The following is a 20,656-nucleotide window of genomic DNA, read 5'->3' on the forward strand; positions in this document are numbered from 1 at the left end:
GTCCTCAGCCGTCAGCCCGCGTGCCCTTTCCCTGAGCAAACGGAGCGCCCCCCCAACCCCCGGGCGCCGTCACCTTCCCGGCCAGCTGGGCATCCGGCCGGCTGCCTGTCTCAGCCCGCCGGCGGCTCCAAGCCCATCTACTTTCTGCCACTTGAGCGAGTGAGCGAGCGAGCGGGGCCAAACTGTTGCTATTGAGACAGGGGCCAGCACCCTGCCTGGCGCCCGGGCATGAGCCAGCCGCAGCAGGCCGGTGGGGGACAGCGCCAGGGACCAGACCCCCTCCCCACAAATACACACACACACAGAGACACACCGTGAGCCCCCGCTGGCCGGGTCCTCTGGGGGACAAGGACCCACCCCCGGCCCCATCGGCTCCAGATCGCGCCTCTCGGCCACCTGGGAGGAAGGAACGGCCGGCGGCGGGGAGAGCATCTCGGAGCCAGAGCGAGCCTGGCGCGCGCCCGGCCGGCGGCCCAGCGGTGGCGGCGAGCGCCGGCGGCGGCGGCGGCGAGCCGGGCGCGGGGAGGACGAGCCCGGGGACCCCTCTGGGGCAGGGACCGGACTTACATGGAAGTGATATTCCGGGAGATGTCGGTGATGTTGACGCTGGCGTTGCCCGCGCTGCCCGCGCCCGAGTCCTGCCCTTCCAGCAGCGGGAAGAGGTTCCCATCGTCGGGCCGCCGGCAGCTGATCTCGGTCCTGCTGCAGGCGCAATTGGCCGGGCAGGCCAGCGCCGAGCCCGCATAGTCCAGCCACAGGCTCCCCAGCAGGAAGATCCGCCAGAAAGTGCACTTGGCTGGGCAGAGAGAGACATCCATCTCGGATCGCGGCTTCTAAAAGAGAGGAGGAGGAGGAGGAGAGGAGAGGGGGTGGGGTGGGGGGAGTGGGGAGAGCTGGGGAGAGAGGGGGAAGGAGACAAAGACGGCGAGGGAGGGGGAGGGGAGGGGGCCGCTGCCTTTGAAAACGCCGGTGCGATCAGAGGCGAGACCCTCCAGCCTCGGGGAGCATCGCGGCCCCCGGGAGCGCCTAGGAGCGAAGGCTGCCGGGCATGGTGGCCGGCGCGGCGCTGGCCGGCTGGCCGCTCGGGGAGCCGGGGTCGGGCGGCGATCTCCGGCTCGGAGACTTTGCAGGGTGGCGACCCTGCCGCCTCCCCACCCGCACCCCCGCCGCCAGAAAAAAGAGGGGGGGGAAAAAAAGGAAAATGGTGGTGGTGGGAGGCCGGGGGAGGGGGCGGGGGGCGGTGTGGGATGGTGCCAAAGTCGCCCGGTCCCACCTACCGGGCCGAATTAAAACACACACACCTGCAAAACGCACCCAGCACTCGCGCACGCACGCACTCGCGCCCGGGCAGGGGGAGCGCGGGGAGGAGGAGGAGGAGGACGACGGCGACGAGGAGGAGGAGGAGGAGGACGAGGAGGAGGAGGAGGAGGAAGAGGAGCGGGGGCGCGCGAGGGGGCGGCGGCGCAGGGGCCGCAGCCGGCGTGCACGGCTCGCCGCGCGCCTGCAGAATGCGAGCGCTCGGCGCGGGGCTGGAGCCTTACGAAACGCGCACGGCTCCCGGCGCGCCTCCCCGCCCGCCCTCCGCGCCTCCCCCTGCGCGGGCCGCGCGCCCGCCCTCGCCCCGCTCCCCCTGCGCTCCGCACCCGCCGCCCGCCGCCCGCCCGGGGACGCCCACACGGAGGGGCCGGGGCGGCGGGGGGAAAAGTTGCAGTCGGGCCGCGGGGGTGCGCGCTGGGGAGGGGGCCGGCGCGCTCCCCCCGCTCCACTTTTGGGCGCTGGCGCGGCCCGGGTTTGCGGCAGCCGGACCGAGCGGCGGCCGCGGGCACCGGGCAGCGCCCGGGAGGGCCTGGGAACGTGCCCCGCGCCCCGCGCCCCCGCGCCCGGCCGGAGGGGGGGGACGCGCCGTGCGTGCGTGCGTGCGCGCGCGGGGCCGGCCAGGGCGCAGCTGGGCCAGCGCCGGGCAGGCCCGCACCCGGAGCCGGAGGCCGCCGCTCGCGCCCGAGGGGACGGCCCTCCCCGGGCTCGGGGGGCGCAGCGCCTCCCACCTCCCCTCCCACGGCAGCACCCCTTCCTGGTAGGGGCGCAGAAGCAGGTGCAGGCTCCCTAGCCGGCGGGGACCGCGGGGTGGCCCCCCCACACACCCACTTTGGGTCGGATTTTTCCTTCTTTCGCTCTCTCTTTTCTTTCCTCTCCAATAAAACGTCAAAATGCCAAGCGAGAGCTACTGGCTGCGAGAACGTCCCTGGAGCGGCGGCTCCGGGGCAGGGAAGAAAGGGTTAGAGGAGCCGGCGGGAGGACAGTGCCGCATTCAGGCGCAGAAGAATGCTCGGGGGCTTGGACGGCCGCGAGGAAGCCAAGCGCTGAATGCAGCCGCAGCCAGAGTGAAAGGGGCCCCCGCAACCCCGTGGATTCCCACGCCGGTCAGGCAAGGTGGGGAAGCGGCCCGCGCCCGGGCCACCCGCCTGCCGGCCGCGCACTCGGTGCGGGCAGCGAGACGAGAGACAGGGCTGGTCTGGGAAAGGCGGATTCTGGATTCTCACTCCAGCCCCCTGGGTTCGGGGAGGGGGGCTAGTTCCTGAGACTGGCATTCGGCCCCCCCTTCTGCCAGCAGGAGGGGGACAGAGCGAGCTGGCCCAGACTCTCAATGCCTCAATCCGGTCGCCACTGGCCCCAGGCCAAGCCCTGCTGTCCTATGTCCGCTGGGAATGTCTCGACCACGCTGCCAGGCCGGGCCGGGCTCTGGGCCACAGCGTCACTTGGCGATTTGGGGAAGGCGGCACAGGCAAGGGCTGGCCTCTCTCAGGGCAGCCGGGGCTCAGTTTATTCAGAGAGGGCAGCACGCTGGACACAGCTGGAAGAGACCCAAGGGGCCCACACCGAGTGACCCGTTTGCTCCCCTTCATAGTGGGCCAAGCTCCTCCCGTCAGCACCGCCGCCGAGAAACGGAAAGCACTGTGGAGAGGACAATGCACGGACAGACGGACGGGCAGCACACCTGGGCCCCGAGATGCAGGGGTGCAGGGAGAGAGGGGCTCGGCCAAGGTGCTCCCAACAGAGTCTGGGACCCACCTGCCCAGGAAAAGGGGTGGGGTGGGCAGGTTTTGGAAGTTTATGTGGACGCCCCTCCTCTTGGCCAGGTAGGGGGTCCCTTCGGGGGTCTCGGTGGTAAGAATATCTGGCTGGCCAGGAGGGATTTTGGGGTCGCCACCCAGCACAGGGCCTTTCCACCCCCCCCCCGCCCCCCCCCCCCCCCCCCCGTCTCTGCTGCCGTTTCCACAAGGCACTGTTGGAAATGAGGGCGCGTGGGCGCTGCGGCCAGGGCCCAGCCCGCCCCATCACGAGCTGAGCCGCTGGGGACCAGGGCTGCGGGTGAGATGGGGTCTCCTGCAGGGCAAGCTGGGCAGGGAGCACCCCCCACCCACCCTGCACAGCACCCACCACCGCACAGCACCCATAACCCCGCACAGAACCCACCATCCCACACAGCACCCATCACCCCACACAGCACCCATCACCCCGCACAGCACCATCACCCCGCACAGCACCCATCACTCCACACAGCACCCATCACTCCACACAGCACCCCCACCCCGCACAGCACCCATAACCCCACACAGAACCCACCATCCCACACAGCACCCATCACCCTGCACAGCACCCATCACCCTGCACAGCACCCATCACCCTGCACAGCACACCCACCCCGCACAGCACCCCCCACCCCGCACACAGCACCCACCAACCACTCGCAACACCCACCACCCCACAAAGCACCTATCACCCCGCACAGCACCCATCACCCCGCAGAGCACCCATCACCGCCCCACACAGCACCCACCATCATGCCTAGCACCCACCACACCGCACAGCACCCACCACCACGCACAGCACCCACCACCATCAGGCACAGCACCCACTAGCACTCACAGCACCCACCACCCCGCACAGCACCCATCACCCCGCACAGAACCCACCACCCCACACAGCACCCACCACCACCCCACACAGCACCCACCATCCTGCAGAGCGCCCATCACCCCGCACAGCCCCAGTCGCCGCAGCGCAGATATGCCAGGAGCAGCCGAGCGTGGGGGGACAGAAGGTGACGGACACAGCAGAAGACCCCGTGCCCCCAAGGGCCTTCGCTCCTTCCCCTCCTTCCCTCCCCCCCCCAGGGCCTCCTCAGGGTCCCCTCTTCAGAGGCCCTTGCTCCCAGGGCTCCCCACTCTGCCCTCCCTGCTGCACCCCCAGCCTCACCCCTTCCCGTGGGCGCTGGGAACCCACTTCTAAGGAAAGCAAACAAAGCGCCCCACTTGCCGTAACACCCCATCGGGGCGGGGGGCGCCCTGGCTGCGGGAGCAGACGCAGCCGCTACTGCAGGTCCCTGCCAACCCCCACCCCGCCACGGACAGCTGCAGAGCCGGAGTTCCGGGTCGGGCAGGAACCAGCCTGGGTCAGACCCCCCACTGTGGCACGAGGGTCCCCAAGACCTGGCCTGGAGCATCTGCCACAGGCAACCAGCGGGGCTCCCAGAATGCGCTCTTCTCATGGTCGCTTCTAGAAGCATCCTCAGAACCCGGAAGGCCTGCCCGGGATGGGGCTGTGCTCACTGAGCACTGGGGACAAAGGTGACCAGAGGGGGGAAGGGGCCCAGTAGGGAGTCCGGCCAGGCCACGGTGAGCCTGTCCCCCTGAGCTGTCTGGGATGAGAAGGCAGGGACAAACAGCAAGGGTCACACACATAATCACACAGACACACTCGTTCACACACAGACACACAGACACTTATTCACACAGAGACACTCACACAAACATGTTCAGACACTCATTCACACACTCACATATTCACACAGGCACACTCATTCACGATTCACACTCATTCACACACGTCCACACACTCATTCACACACACTTATTCGTACAGAGACACCCTCATTCACACAAACATGTTCACACACTCATTCACACACTCATAGGCACACATTCACACACATACGTATTCACACACATTCACACACAGACATACTCATTCACACACATGTTCACACTCACTCACGGTCATTCACACACATTCACACAGACACACTCATTCACACACCTTCACACACTCATTCACACACAGACACACTTGTTCACACATAAACTCGTTCACACAAACATGTTCACCCAGATACTCACTCTCACACTCATTAACACGCTAATTTACACATTCACAGACACACTCATTCACACACTCATTCATGCAGACACATTCACACACAGACACATTCACACAGACTCACATATATATACATTCACACATACACACAGATGCGCACACACATCATACTTATATATGTGCTCACTCACACACTCATACCTACACTCATTCACATTCACACACACTCTCATGCACTCACACATGCTCATGCACATACACACATGTACACTCATCTGCACATTCATGCACCCATGTACAAGTCACAAGACGCTCATGCTCACAAACACACCCATTCACAGACACAGGTAATTCACAAGTCACACACTCATTCACACAGCACATTCACACACAAACACTCATTTACACATACTCACACATGCAAACCCATTGACAGAGACGCCTTCATTCACACACACACACACATTCATACTCATTCACTCATTCACACTCATACACACTCATACACACTCATTCACACACTCACACGGGTGGCTGTACCCGGTCCCCACAGCCGGGCACTGGGGAGTGGAGGGACACAGAGGGTGGGCGGGCTCTGTCTGAGGGCCCTGAGGCTGCTGGGCGCAGGGTCTGGTCTGGGGAGGAGAGCAGTTGGCAGGAGACCTCCAGGACCTTCCCCCCACCTTGCCCCCACCCTCACCTCCTGAGCCATGGAAGGTTCCAGGCATGGGATGAGACGGGGAGGAGGCCAGTCCCTGGAGACCCACACCAGACGCAGGGGAGCCCCTCAGAGGGCAGAGTGGGTTGTCCAGGCCCCGCACCAGGAGCTGCCTCCGAGTCAGCTTCCAGGGCACACTTGTGCCAGGTGTCGGCTCCGGGGTGTTGTGGGGTGACCCCGTGCCACCCGGATCCAAGGGCTCAGCCTCAGCCTCCCGGTGCCCTGTTCCCCTCCCTGGCCCCACCATCAAGCACACTTGGGATGTCTCCTCCCTGTTCCCATTGTTCCCGTCCAGCTTCTGATGTGAACTTGGGGGTGCGTGGGGTAAGCTCAGCATGAGGTCTGTGGGGGGAGGGACAATGAGGGGTCATGACCTTGCCAAGGTCACAGGTTGGGTTCGGGGGTGGGGAGCCGATACCAGGCTCAGAGAGACCCCCTCAACAGCACCTTCCCCACCCAGACCTTCCCCAGGAACCTCCTTCCCTGCTGAGGAGCAGGGGAGACGGGGGCTGGCTGAGGGGGCTGGGCGGGCTGAGGGGGGATTGGTGGACTGAGGAGGGGCTGGGCGCAAGCTGCAGGCTCAGGAAACTTCTAAAAATACCAGCCCACACCACGTAGGCTGGTTCAGCTGGCCTTCCCGAGACCAGTGTGCTGACTCCGTGGAGGGTCCCGGCAGGATCTTCAGAAGCTGCCTCGTGGGGGGACGTCGCCGGCCTCCACCTCCCCGGGGAAGGACCCAGCAGAAGGGGACACGCAGAGCCACCAGCAGGTTGAGGGACATCAGAGCTCCATGGCCCGAGGTCTGCAGCCCTACTAGACCTCGATGGCCGCGTCCAAGACACACACTGGCATAGACAGACAGACAGAGTGACAGTCAGTGAGGGTCAGGCAGAGATGCAGAGGCAGGAGCCGGGTCTGCTTCTCCTCAGGACGTGGAGAAACAGGAGGGGGTGACCCGGCAGAGCCCTGGGGTTCTGGGGCGCCCACTCCCCGCCCTCCAGCCGCTACTTGTCCAAGTTTTGCCCGTCCCTTGGTCCCCTGGAGGATAGCAGCAGGTGGGCAGCGGTCAGTAGGAGCTGGCCTCGAGGAGTCGCTGGCAGTCCAAGCAGGACCGCCCCGAACCATTCCCAGGGAGCTTGACGCAGTGGCCAGTGTCCAAAGTGACCCTCATGAGGACTGCGGGTCCTCCCCGCCCTCCTTCCCCCCTCCCTTTCCATCCACCGGCTCCAGCAAGGCCCGCCTGGCGTCTAGCGCCACCTGCCGGCTGAAAGGGGCAATGCGGTGGCGCTGTGAAGACCCCAACTGGAGGTCCCCCCCCCCCCCCCCCCCCCCCCCCCGCTGGACCCCTGGTCTGGGTACAGAACCAGAGGGGCAGGTACCAGAGGGGCAGGAGGGCAGACAGCGGGGCGGGGCAGGAGGCCCTGGACAGGTCAGAGTTGAATCTGCTGTCGGGACACTGAGGCTCAGCGCCCGAGGACCCTCAGCGAGGCCAGGCCTTCGCCTTCCTCTGCACACACGACTGCCCTCGAGCCCACGGGCCCACCACCCTGCTCACTGCCACCTGCAGAAACCCCCACCTGACCCTTCTCCCCTCTTGTCGCAGCCCCTCCTGAGCAGGGCCTGGGTCTGGCCATGTGGACGGGCCTGCCCGGGTGCCCCCTCCCCCAACTCTTCTCTGCTGGGAGAGCAAAGAGACGAGGAGGAGGAGGAGGCGGCGATCAGGGCTGACCAGGACCACAGATGATGCCTCGTTGCAAATGCTTTCTGTGTCCACAGAAGGGCGAGGAGGCCTCCGGGGGGTGGGGTCTGGGGGCCCAGTCAGTCACCCCAATGCCCCCTCTTCCCACGCCTGGCTCTGGTTCTCACTCCAGGCACTCGACCTGGAGTGGCCGCCCTGACCCTCTCGGGGCCCCTGCAGGTCCTGCCAGGTGCTGGGCTCACTCCTAGCGCAGCACCACGGTCAGGGGAGACCAGGCTGGGCACCGCCCCTTCTGTGTGCCCGTGGTGGGTGCTTGGTCTCCCGCATTCTGTCCATGGATGCCCGTGGGCTCGGGAGGAAATGTGGCGGCAGGGAGGCCTGCTGGGCGGCACTCAGGGGGACATCACACACCCCAGGGGTGATGGCAGAGGGAGGCCACAGGTGTCCCCAGACAGGGGCCATGCAAGCTGGTGTGTGGCCTCACCCGGGCTGGAACAGAGATGCCCAGGATGAAGGCTCCCTGGGGGTCCCGAGCAGGAAGTGGGTGCAGGCAGCCGGCATGCCTCTGCCACATGGACACACAGCACTGACCTGGGACTCCAAGGCATGAGGCAGCTCACCCCCAGCCGTGCCCCCCTCGCCCTGAGCTGAACCCTCCGCCCCAGCCCTCCCGGCACCTGGCGACACAGTGACTCTCCCTGCTCCTCCAAGGCTCCATCCTGGACAGCCCGATGGATGAGCTGCAGGAGGGGGTCAGTGCCCCCCACACCCGGCTTGGGCCTCACCACCCTCCACCCGAGGCTTGGAGCCAGGCATGGGCCTGGGCTGCTTCTGGGGACCCCCACCCACACTCCAGCCGCTCCCTCTGCCCCTGGGGGGTCCTGCAGAACTACTCAGGCTTCAGGCCCCTCCCGGTTAGGACAGAAGTTAGCCCAGGGGCCACGGTGGGGGGGGGGCGACCCCGGGTGGGGGTCCAGGGGGTGGCTGCAGACCAGATCCGGCAGCGCTAGGACCCAGTGCCAGGCCCAGCCGAGGCTGCCAGCCTGGCCCAGGGTTTGTGGCGGCCCAGAAATGGATGAGCAATCGGCTGGAGGGGAGCGCGGCCGGCCACCACCGAACCACAAAGCCTTTTAGCGTCCATTTGCCAGGGCGCTGAGCAAACAGACCCGACCGCACAGTCGCCCTCGCTCACCAGGGCCGGGCCGGGGTCCCGGGGGGCAGCCCCCAACTCCAGTCGGCCCCTCCCCAGCCTCAGCAGCTTCCGCCCAGGGCCCTGACTCCTTCGGCCCGTGTTGAGGGCTTTTGGGGAGTCCAGGGCAGCTGCAGGCACCTCACAGTTGGTGGCCACTGTCCAGCAAGTGTCGCTCGGCACTGTTGGGTCACCGAGTCCCCTCCTGGGGGTCAGAGCTACCAGCCCATCTGTTAGGGATCAGGCGACGGCCCCCCACCCCTGCCCCGAAAGGGACAGAGACCCCCAAGGGTTGAGCATGCGGGGTCTGGGGAGGGGGGTGGGGGGCCTTTCCGTAGCCCCTCAACCCTGCCTCCACACCACTGCTCCGGGGGACTTTGGAGCACCCCTAGGCCCAAGGACCTCAGGAAGCGGGTAGGACAGGGGGCAAAGGAAGGGACAGCAGCCTCATCCCCGGACCAGGGGCCCGCTGGTCCACCCGGCATGGCTCCCAGACAGAACCTTTGTCAGGGGGCGAAGAGAAGAGCCAGGTGGGTCCCCCCTCCACCTGGGCCACACCCACCGGGCAGCCCCCCTGCTGGGAGGGGGTGCTCAGGCTGAGGAGAGGCTGGAAGGTGTTGGGGGCTCTTCCGAAGGGGCTGAATGCCCCAAACCAACAGCCCAGCCCAGGCCAGGGTGCCCAGGGCCGCCCCGCCGCCCCTCCCCCCGCACCGTCTGCCTGTTTATTTGCGGGCCCGGGTTTAACAATGCGCCCCGGGTTTATGAGTCGCTCTGTGATTCTTGGTAAAGCACTTTCCTCCTCTCTAATGCCCCCGCTCGCCCGCGCGCCAGGCCTGGCGGTTACGCTAATGCATCCCCCTCACCTCGGGGTTACTAATGAGGTCAGAGGGACGCAGCGCCCCACTGAATAATTCACTCGTCAGATGCTGCCGACTCCAGTGGTAAAATTTATTTCTGACACCTCCGCGGCAAATGGGCTTGTGGACACGCTCCCCCGCGCGCCCGAGCTATTTCTGCTAAGTGGAGGGCCTCTGTGTTTGCTTAACAAAGGGGCTGGGGCGCCGCAGAGACACTCGACAGCCCCCCCCTCTGCGGGGAAGGCCGCTCTGAGCCCCTTCCCTCCCGGTGCGGGTGGACACCCAGTCCTCGCTCCCCATAGGATGCCAGGGGGCAGGCGGGCACCAGCAGGGCATCGGAGAGGGGGCTCTCACTGGTTCTTGGCTGCAGACGCCCTGTGGACAGGCAGAAAGCTCCCCCAAGTTTACTCCAGGCAAGGTTCCAAGTCTGCACTGTTTCCTGGGGACCCCTGGTGGGTGCGGCTGGCCCAAATGCCCATTTCCTCCACGGTGCCCCCCAACCCCGAGCCACAGAGCATCCTGCCCAGCCCAGAGGGTCACGACCCACTCACAGGCCTGCTCGGAGCTTCAGGGATGCACCAGCCTCAGCCTCCAGCCACCTACTGTCCCCGGGTTCTGACACATGCCCACAGGCACCCATGTGTGACCCCCGCAACCCCCCTCCACACACACACATACACACACGCTGCCCGAGATAAGTCCGACTCCACTCGCTCAGGCCAGTTTGCCAATCAGCCAATGACCCTATCGGCCAGGGTGAAATGGACACCCCCACACAGAGGCTGGCTGCCGGCCCAGGGACTTGCCCCGCTGGACTGTAAGGCTGGCCGAGCCCTGGACAGGACATCAGGGATCTGTCTCCACCTGGGGTAGATGTTGTGGCCACAGCACCATGATGCCCAGGACTCTGGTCCCAGAGGCTCTCCCTGCCCCGGCCCACTGGAGGGCAGAGGATGTTAAGACAAGTTCATCAGCTGTATCTCCCTTCTGTGTGTGTGTGTGTTGGGGGGATGGGCAGCAGTGGTGCCAACAGCAAGCTGGGCAGTCCTGGTGGCCCTCTGCCTCCTTGGGGAGCTGGTGCCCCTGATCCCACAGTGTTCCAGGCCAGTTGGCCCACACGGACGGCTGCAGAAAGGGGCACACTGGACATGCCTCAAAAACACAGGTGGGGCTGGAGCAATAGGACAGCGGGGAGGGCACCTGCCTTGCAGGCAACAGACTCACGTCCTATCCCCAGCATCCCGGAGGGTCCCCCAGGCAATGCCAGGACTGATCCTGAATGCAGAGCCGGGAGTCAGCCCTGAACATCACCGGGTATGTGACCAAACACAGAAACGAAAAGAAAACCACAGGAGGGGGATGGGGCTGGAGTGATAACACAGCCGGGAGGGCGCTTGCCTTGTATGCGGCTGACTTAGGTTCCATCGCCCGCATGCCATAGGGTCCCCCGAGCCCCACCAGGAGAGATTCCTGAGTGTGGAGCCAGGAGGAACCCCTGAGCATCGCTGGGTGTGGTCCAACCCCTCCCCCAAAAAATAAATAAATAAAAACACAGGTGGGAGGACACCAAGGAACAGGCTCTGCAGGGGGGAGGCCCAGATTTGGGTCTTGGCACCACAGGGTCCCCTGAGCACGGAGACCCCCAGACACGGCCAGGCGAGGCCCCCATCTCCCCAAGCTCCCCAGCAAAGCTGTCCTCGTACCCAGCAAGCCTGCCTCTCTGGCCCTTCCTCTCCCACAGCCTGCTCCCTGCCCTGACCGCAGAGGCACTGGGGGGTGGGCAGAGGCGGGGAGAGAGTGTCTGCTGCCCTGCCCGCCTGCCCCTGCCCCATGAGATGCCCCCAGCGTGTGGGAAGTAACAGACAGGCCCTCTTAGCTCTGAGGTCCCAGAGGCCAGGCAGGAGGGATGCAGGCCCTGGACTGGGCTCCCCCACCCCCACTCCCCACAGCAAACAGCCCTACTGTCCTGGAGGCCGGCAGGGGGGCAGGGTGGAACCGCCCAGCTGAGTCGGCCCCCTCTTGACCCCTGCTCCAAGGTGTGACCCCAGCTTTCTCACACGGATTCTAATTTAGGAAGCCTCCCGCTCATCAGGTTCCCGGGAGCCTGGAGTGGGGCCGCGGTTAACACCCACGCTCCCGGCTCAGGGCAGCCAGGCCCGCCCCAGCAGGCACGCCTCTGCCCACTGGTGGCTTTCCCAGAATCCCTGGCTCCTCCCCCGCCCTCCCTTCCCCAGGGCTTGAGCCCCGAGGACCCCCCAAGTCCCCTTGGAATGCAGAATAAGTTCCCCTCACTGAAAGAAGACCTGACAATCCCAATTGCACGGCCTGTCTTGGGCAGAGGGATTGCTCAGTGCACACACAGCCAACCTGGGTTCGACCCCTGGCACCCCATACGCTCCAGAAGGCGCCACCAGGAGTGGCCCCCAAAACAAAACAAAATTTTTTTTTTTTGCTTTTTGGGTCACACCTGGCGATGCACAGGGGTTACTCCTGGCTCTGCACTCAGGAGTTACTCCTGGCGGTGCTCAGGGGACCATATGGGATTGCTGGGAATCAAACCCGGATTGGCCGTGTGCAAGGCAAATGCCCTACCTGCTGTGCTATTGCTCCAGTCCCAAAACCAAATTTTTAAATTAAAAAAAAAATAGGGGTCAGAACGATAGGACAGCAGGGAAGGCGCCTGCCTTGTACAGGGCCACCTGGGTTTCATCCTCGGCACCCCGTAGGGTCCCCTGAGCATCACCGGGAGTGTCCCCAAAACAAACAAGGAAATAGATAAATATTTAAAACAATAAATGAATAATAAATAGCCAGCCTGACCCAACCTTGATGGGGGATGCGGGTATCTAAGGCCCAGGAGACCCAGAGGGAGGGTCCCCGGGGACTGTTTGCCTTATAAATGAGGGTGGGCCCTTGGGGGCCCAAACTGGTTCTGTCTCGCTCTCCCCAGATGTCCGAATGAGATGGGTGCCCCTCTTCTGGCTACCCCCCACACCTTCTGATCACCCTCGTTCCACCCATCCATCCACCCTTCTCATCCACCCAGCTGCCCAGTCGTCCACCCGCCCCTCCCTTCAGACTGCACACACACACTCTCCGCGCCTTTGTCCCTGACGCCATCATGAGTTCACCCCTCCCTCCACACCTGCACATCCACCGGCCCACACACCTCTCCACCCAGGACCACCCACCCGTCCACCCACCCATCCACCCACTCATCCATCTGCCGAGCTGCTGCCCATTTATCCATCCACCCGGACATGGCTTCATTCACCCATTCATCTCTCTACCCGCCCATACATTTATCAAATCACACAACCGCTCATTAGTTTATCTATAAATCCATCCATCCTTCTCCCGCCAACTTGCCTTTCCATACAACTTCTCTCCAGCCACCTGCCCAGCAAGCTACCTGCAAGCTCACCCGTCCACTTGTCCACTCAACATCCAACCACCATCCATCCGTCCATGCTTCATCCACCCACCATTTATAATGAACCCATCATCCATTCCACATCCATTCATCACCGATTCATCTACCAATCCATCCATCCACAATCTATCCATCCACCCGTCCATCTAGCCATCCACCATTCATCCATCCATCCACTCACCTACCCATCCATCCGTCCACCTATCTATCCATCCACTTATCCATTCATCCACCATCCACCCACCTACCCATCCATCCATCCACCATTCATCCATCCATCCATCCATCCATCCATCCACTCACCTACCCATCCATCCGTCCACCTATCTATCCATCCACTTATCCATTCATCCACCATCCACCCACCTACCCATCCATCCATCCACCATTCATCCATCCATCCACTCACCTACCCATCCATCCGTCCACCTATCTATCCATCCACTTATCCATTCATCCACCATCCACCCACCTACCCATCCATCCATCCACCATTCATCCATCCATCCATCCATCCATCCACTCACCTACCCATCCATCCGTCCACCTATCTATCCATCCACTTATCCATTCATCCACCATCCACCCACCTACCCATCCATCCATCCACCATTCATCCATCCATCCATCCATCCACTCACCTACCCAACCATCCGTCCACCTATCTATCCATCCACCTATCCATTCATCCACCATCCACCCACCTACCCATCCATCCATCCACCCACCTATCCATCTGTCCATCCATCCATTCATCCATCCATCCGCCCATCCACCCAGACATTCCTCAGCACTTCCATTCACTCATTCTACACATTTCAACCACCTCACATACATAGGTATGTGAGATTCTTTGTACTGAAGATAAAAAGGACCAAACCACGCATACACACATACATGTACACACACATGCATTGGTATATCATGCATGTACATGCCTGCATACATGTATATGCCCAGGCATACCCATACATGCCAGCATATCCACATACACACATGCACATACAAGCAGCATGCCCACACATGTGCACACCAGATCTGCAGGTGAGCAGACCCAGGTCCCCTGAGGAGGGCGAGGGTTTGCCAGTGAAGACGCACCCTGGTACCCACTGCTCTCAGCTGCATTGGGATGAGAATCAATTTCATCCAAGAAATCTGCAAGGAGGGAGGGAGGGAAGTGGAGGGGAGGGGAGGGACAAGAGGAAGGGAAGGGGGGAAGAGGGCCGTGGCCTCAACAGCAGTCGGAGAGACCGCAGGGGCTCTTGGCCCAGGTCAGAGAAAATCTTTGCAAATTGAATTTCTGACTGAAGCAGGGAGACAGTCCGTGGGAGGGGCCGGGTCAAAGGGCCCAGAGCTCCTGGGGGCGATGTGGGGGGCCAGGACGACACTCCAGGGGCTGGAGGCTGCCCCAAACACACTGGGCCTTGGGGGCAGAAAGTCCAGAGACTCATCACCCCTCAGGGAGCCTCAGAAGCCGGATGGCCCACAGAAGGGACCCGAGAAGGTGGCTGCCACCAGCCCCTCCATCCTCTCCCAGCTCCCTACCCGCTTACCCTCCCCACCCCAACACCCCGCACCCCTAGTGCTGTATCCAGCGAAGCTGGGCGCTGGGGTCAGTACAAAGCCCCGGGCCTACAGGTCAGGGTGGGAAACAGCCGCGTCTGTGCATCCCGCGGGCATAGCTGCTGGCTGCAGTCCCAGTCCCAGCCCCTGGGCCACCCCACTCCGATCTGGCGGCTGAGGGGGGAGGCCCACAGGTATAGGGGCATGGAAAGTATCCTGGAGGCCAGGCTGTCCATGCAGGGTCTGGGGGAGCCAGCAAGTACCGGGCCCCCAGAGGCACTCGCTGGAAGCCCACCAGACGCAGGGCTGCTCTGTCATCTCCCTGCAGAGCCCCTCATGTGAAGGGTTTTAGGATGCCCCAGTGCAGGGATGGGGGTCCTGGGAACCCAGGGCCTGACCCCAGCCTGCGCCCACCTTCCAGGTCTCTGTGGGAGCTGGGGTCTGGGGTCTCGAGCCCCCGCGGGAGAGAGGATCCAGCTGCTCCGTGACGCAGTGGCCAAGCGGTCCCGTGAGGCCCCCTCCTGTCTTCCGCCCCCAGGGGTCAGGCTCATTATTTTAGAATGTACCGGCACCTCTGAAGTGTGGGGCGGAGTGAAAATACACCCAACACCCCGACACGGCCTCCAGGGCACGGAGGGGCAGTGGGGGGATCACCGCAGGAGGGAGGGGCCACATACCCGGGCAGGGGGCATGGAGTCCTCAAACAGCAAACAGGGCCGTGTCCTGCGTCAGGGGGCATCGAAGAACAGATCCTCACTGGCCAGAGCGGAGATGGACGCAGCGCCCGCCCCCACGCTAAGGGGGAGCAGAGCCCAGAGAGTGGACAGACAGCAGCAGGGGCGCGGCCCACAGAAGTCGGGGCCTACACATCAGGGCCCGCCCTCCGAGGGTCCCCCCATGCTGGGGAATATTCTCAACACAGACCCACCCTCTCCTAGGAGAACCCCCATGTGATGGCCCATCAAGCACCCCCCAAACCCAGGCCCCAGGGAGTTGGGGGTTCCAGGGAGCCCCATGGAGGTCAGGGACTGACCCAAGTGTGTACAAGGGGGCTTGTTTACAGCAGAGGGGACCCAGCACCCTCGGCTCTGGCTGGTCCATCCAGGATTCCAGCCAACCCCCCTCCCCGTACCCTGAGAAGTCCATGTCCAAAGAGCAGCAGAGAAGCAGCCCCCAAGCCAGAGAGAAGAGGCCCCTCAGCTCCCGAGGGACGTGGCCAGGCCAAGGGGGGAGACGGGACAGGACACTCCAACCCCTGGGGGCCGGGCAGTTTCCAAACAGCCCGCGGGGGACAGTTTGGCACCCTTTTCTCCACCCCTGCAAGGAGAAAAGGGCGACCCCAGCCCAGCAGCCCGGGGAAGGGACGTCCCGCCTCCAGCCCCAGCACCCCCACACCTATCTCAGGTGGGTCAGAGTCAGGGCCAGGGACAGGCTGGGCCACGTGACTCGTGCTTTTGAACGTGACCGACACCAGCCACACCCACAAAGCAGGCAGCAGGCGGGGCAGGGAGGGGCAGGTGATGACTGCGGGCCCCTAAGCTCGGCGGACTGAAAAGCAGCTACTTCAACCCCAGAGACAGGAGGGGGGGTGTCAGATACCAACGCCAGAGGGGCGAGCAGTGCAGACACTCGCACACGCATGCACACACACGCACACACATGCACACACATGGGCACACTCATAGGCACACACAGACACACACCCACACGCGCACACGTACCCATGTTATACAGACGTGCATTCACATGCACGTGGAGACACACACATGTGTGAACTCACATGCACTCACACACAGACATGCACTCATATGCACATGGGATACACACATTACACGTGTGCACTCACATGCACACATGCGGGCACACACCACTCTGCTCAAACAGAGCAAAGAGGACAGAAGGCCCAGCCCTCTCCCCGTGTTCGATGTGGGAAGGGGCCCTGAACTTGTAAGGGGCCTGTGGGGCCACAGAGTGAGGCGGGCGTGGACACAGAGTCGCAGCCTCGGCAGTCTCGGGAAGCCTGGACCTGGGAGGGCACGGGGGCTGGGGTCTCTCAGGGTGTGGGTTGCCCCAATCCTATCTCCCCTCTGTTCCAGGAAGTGCAGGGATCCACACTGTGTGAGGGCCCTAGCTTGGGCCGGGAGGGTGATACCACGTATCTCTGCAATGACCTTGCAGGTCACTCCAGCCCATCACGAAGTCCAACCTGGGATCTCAGTGGCTGTCAGAAAGGAGAGCCTTCTCGCCCCCCAAACTTCACCGGTCCTGCAGTAGAACCCAGCTCCAAGGCTCCACCAGGACAGCGCAGGACGCGGCACTAAAACCCCCAACACTACTGCTGGGGGGAGCCCAGGAATCCCCCACACCATGTTATCCTCAGCCTGGGGCACTGGAGCATTGGCGGGAGGGGCCTGAGACTCTGGATACCAACAGGGATCCCCTCCAAAATACCAACAATAACATAAAGGAGTTAAGGTTTGGGGGTGTCAGCCAGGCTGGGCACCTGCTCGGAAGGGTTCCCTCAGCTCCAGGCATGGAGAACGTGGGGGTGGGCAGAAAGAGCCCGGGGTGCCCGGCGTGTGGGTGGTGGCAGAGGAGAGGGCGCCCCACTCCCCGGCCCCCTTCTCTCCCGGAACCCGGGAGCACGTGCGAGGCAAGGCGCGTCTGGGCCCGGTGTAAAAATAAACCGGCTGTCAAACCCCGGCATATTAACAACGATTAATGATCTGCTCCCATCCGCCCCGGCTCTCCGTGGGCTTCTGTGACACACTCGGGGCCGGACACCCCCATTCCCGCCGCCACTTGCATCTGCCACCCATACACCAAGCTTCAGAGACAGGTGCTCACACCCCCGCCTGCAGCGCCTGCGTATTGGGGGCGCCACTCTCCCCAGCCCCCATCGGACTCCCTGAGGAGGGACTCAGACCTCAGTGCTCCCCGGCCCACGCTGCCGTCCTCCTCTTCCCGCATGTTGGGGACTGGGGTCAGAAAGGGGGTCCATGCCCTGGGCCCCCAACCCGGGTGCGGCATCAGAGGGCAGGACCCAGGGACATCCACGCAGACGGGGACCACACAGAGAGGCCGCCGGGACATGATGGTGAAGGTCCCCGGCCCAGCCGGGCTGGAGACTTCGTCCCACAGCCCCTGCGGCTTCCAAGCTCAGGGGTGGGTCTGAGCCAGGAGGCTCTGGGGGGATGATTGAGCCCATGGGTGCACGCACGAGCTTCACGTTTCCCATGCGCAGAGACAGGCCCGGGTGCCTGCTGTGTCAGTAGGGAACTCCAGGGAAACAGATAACAGGGGTGCATGTGTGTGTGTGGCTATGCATATGTGTGAATACGTGTGCAGCTGTGCATGTGTTAATGTGCTATGTGTTAACGTGTTGTGTCTGTGTATATCTGTAACTGTGTATATGTGTGTGAATGTGGGTGTGACTGTGGATGTGTGGCTAGTATGTTTACGTGTGACTTTGTATATGTGTGACTGTGGATGTGTGTATGTGTAACTGTACATATGTGTGAATGTGATGTGCCAATGTATTCATATAAATAGGCATATGTATAACTGGAGATGTGTGTGGCTGGATATGTGTGTGTGGCTGTGTATATATGCATGTGTGTGAACGTGTGTGACTTGTATTACTATATACACGTGTGACTGTGTATGTGTGTGACTGTGTATAAGTGTGTATATATGACCCTGTGTTTGTGTCTGTGTATCTGCGTGAGAACATGTTTATGTATGTAAGTCACAGACATGTGTATGATTATGCATCCATGTTTATGTGAGTATATTTGCATGAGTGTATGTTAGTATTTGTGTAACATGAGTGTGTTCACATGTGCATGTGAATGTTTATGCATGTGGCTGTCTGCATGCACATGTGTAAGTGTATTCTACACACGTGTCTATGAGTGTGCATACAGTGAGTACGTGAATGGATGTATGTGGTGTGTGTATGTGAGTACACATATACGCATAAGTATATGGATGTGCCTGTATGTGTCTGTGTGTGTGAATGTGCACGCTGGAGTGTCTGATGTGTGGATGTGGTATCCTTGTGGATATATCGTACATGTGTGTATATGAGAGCATGTGTATGTGTGTATATGAGAGTATGTGTACACGTGTGTGTGTATACATGAGTGTATACTCGTGTGTTGAGGAAGCGACAGACCATGAAGAACTGAGACCAGCTCCAGGGGCGACCCCGACCCCCAGGCCTACAGGCCTGAGCTGAGGCAGAAACCCGGAGACTTGAGTTTCGGGGTGTGAGGCTGGAAGGAGCAGCAGTGTTCTGTGGGTGCAGACGAGGAAAGGAGACCACACCTCCCGGGGGGTCGGCTGCTCCCCAGGGGAGCACTGTCCCTCCTCCAGACACTCCTGGAGCCAGAGTGGCCCAGTTGGGACCTGGAATCAGCCCCTCCTTGGCCCGCGGCCGAGCCGAGGAGGAGCATGGGGCAGCGGAGAGGCTGTTGCGGCTGGCTGAGCCTCGGCCCGGGCTGGCTATTTTTTCCCTATTTAAGAGGGAGATTAGCAAGTATTGGGGAGGTGTGGGGGGAAAAGGCAGGGCTGAGACTCGCACCTTAAAATAATCCAGGGCCTGTCAAAGGCTCCAAAAGGCCAGCGCCTTCCCACAGCGTGACTCAGCGCTTCCAGAAACACGCACGGCCCCCCACACGCATGGCCCTGGGACCCCCCCCGGGGCTCCACAGCCCGGGCCCCCTAACTCTGAGCGTCCAATGGCCCAGCCCAGGCCTCACGCCTGGGAGCCACTGAGAGTCCAGGCAGAAGGGGAGTCTGGAGCCTTCCCTGACCTAGTTGCGCCTGAGAAAGAGCATCAGGATGCGAGGAGCTGTAGCCCTAGGTCCCTGCCCCCCACACACACCCAGGGAGCTCTGGGCTCTGCCGGGGTGGGCGGGGAAGGCACAGAGAAGTCGAGCTGGCAAAGGTAGGGCCAGGGGGCGCCACAGCAGCACAGGGTCCGAGAGGCTGGCTCCTTGCAGTGACCCAGCCCCCCTGAGTTCCTTGGAAGGTTTCACTTGCTTTGGTTTCAGCATTGTTGTTAGGGGGCCACACCTGGCGATGCTCAGGGCTGACTCCTGGCTCTGCATTTGGGAATCACTCCCGGCAGTGCTCAGGGAACCTTATAGGATGCCGGGATCGAACCGGGTCAGCGAATGTAGAACAAACGTCCGCCCTGTTGGACTATCGCCCCAGCCCCTCCTCAAGACCCTTTAAAGCAGGCATGAGTTCGAGGTCTCCGGAACAATCCCATGCTGGCCACACACAGTCCAGCGAGGGCTGGGTGGCTGCCTCCTGCCGGGCCTCCAGCTGGGGTGAGGTGGCAGCAGGCGGACGGGCGTAGATCAAGCCCCTCCCTCCCACCCCTGTGCCCCCCAACCGAGGGCCCTGACCCCCCAGGGACTGCTCGCCAGGCATTTCAATCAACGCCAAGCGGCCTTTTACTGGCCGGTCCAGTCAATTAGAACTTCATCAGGAATCAATTTGTGAGGCCCAGCTGAGATGTAACTATAGATCAGGGCGATGGCAACTGATTATGCTGCTAATGGAATATTCCATTGATTAATTGGGTATTTAAATCTTTCCGAGGGTGGCCCGGGGAGCGACCGTTGTCCCTGGGTGGGAAAGGGTGGGTTGGCGGGCAGGGGTCTCAGCTAAGAGAGCCCCAAAGCTTTGTTTCTCCTCCGCCTGCTCTCAGCCAATGCGCGGTTCCATCTGGGCTGGGGCCGCAGCTCTCCCAGCTGACAGAGCCTCAAACCCCCTTTTCCTGCAGGGCATATGCTGGGGTAGGAGGTCCTCAAACAGCCCCCTGGGCCCCCTCCCGACCTGTAGCAGCCTGGAGATGTGTCGGGCACAGATTCTAGGCTAATCCCTCACATACTAGCGCACACACACACACACACACACACACACATGCACACACGGACACATGCAGGCACATGCATGCGCACACACACGCTCTCACACATACACACATACACACGCACACGCACACACGCACACACACACATATATA

At 62.3% G+C, this 20,656-nt stretch overlaps 2 protein-coding genes across 2 annotated transcripts in view; one reads left to right on the forward strand and one right to left on the reverse strand.

Moving 5' to 3' along the window:
• Positions 1-1,224, reverse strand: part of NTRK3 (neurotrophic receptor tyrosine kinase 3) — a 110,987-nt gene extending 109,763 nt beyond the window's left edge. The window contains 1 exon segment of the mRNA XM_056113842.1: positions 568-1,224. Coding sequence (XP_055969817.1) covers positions 568-818 — 251 coding nt within the window. The 5' untranslated portion in view covers positions 819-1,224.
• The window catches only part of MRPS11 (mitochondrial ribosomal protein S11), a 133,303-nt gene that overhangs the window by 81,081 nt on the left and 31,566 nt on the right, over positions 1-20,656 (forward strand). The gene's annotated exons all lie outside the window — the stretch shown is intronic.

The sequence above is a fragment of the Sorex fumeus genome, unplaced genomic scaffold (assembly GCF_029834395.1).
Source record: "Sorex fumeus unplaced genomic scaffold, SorFum_2.1 ptg000024l, whole genome shotgun sequence".
NCBI lineage: Eukaryota > Metazoa > Chordata > Mammalia > Eulipotyphla > Soricidae > Sorex > Sorex fumeus.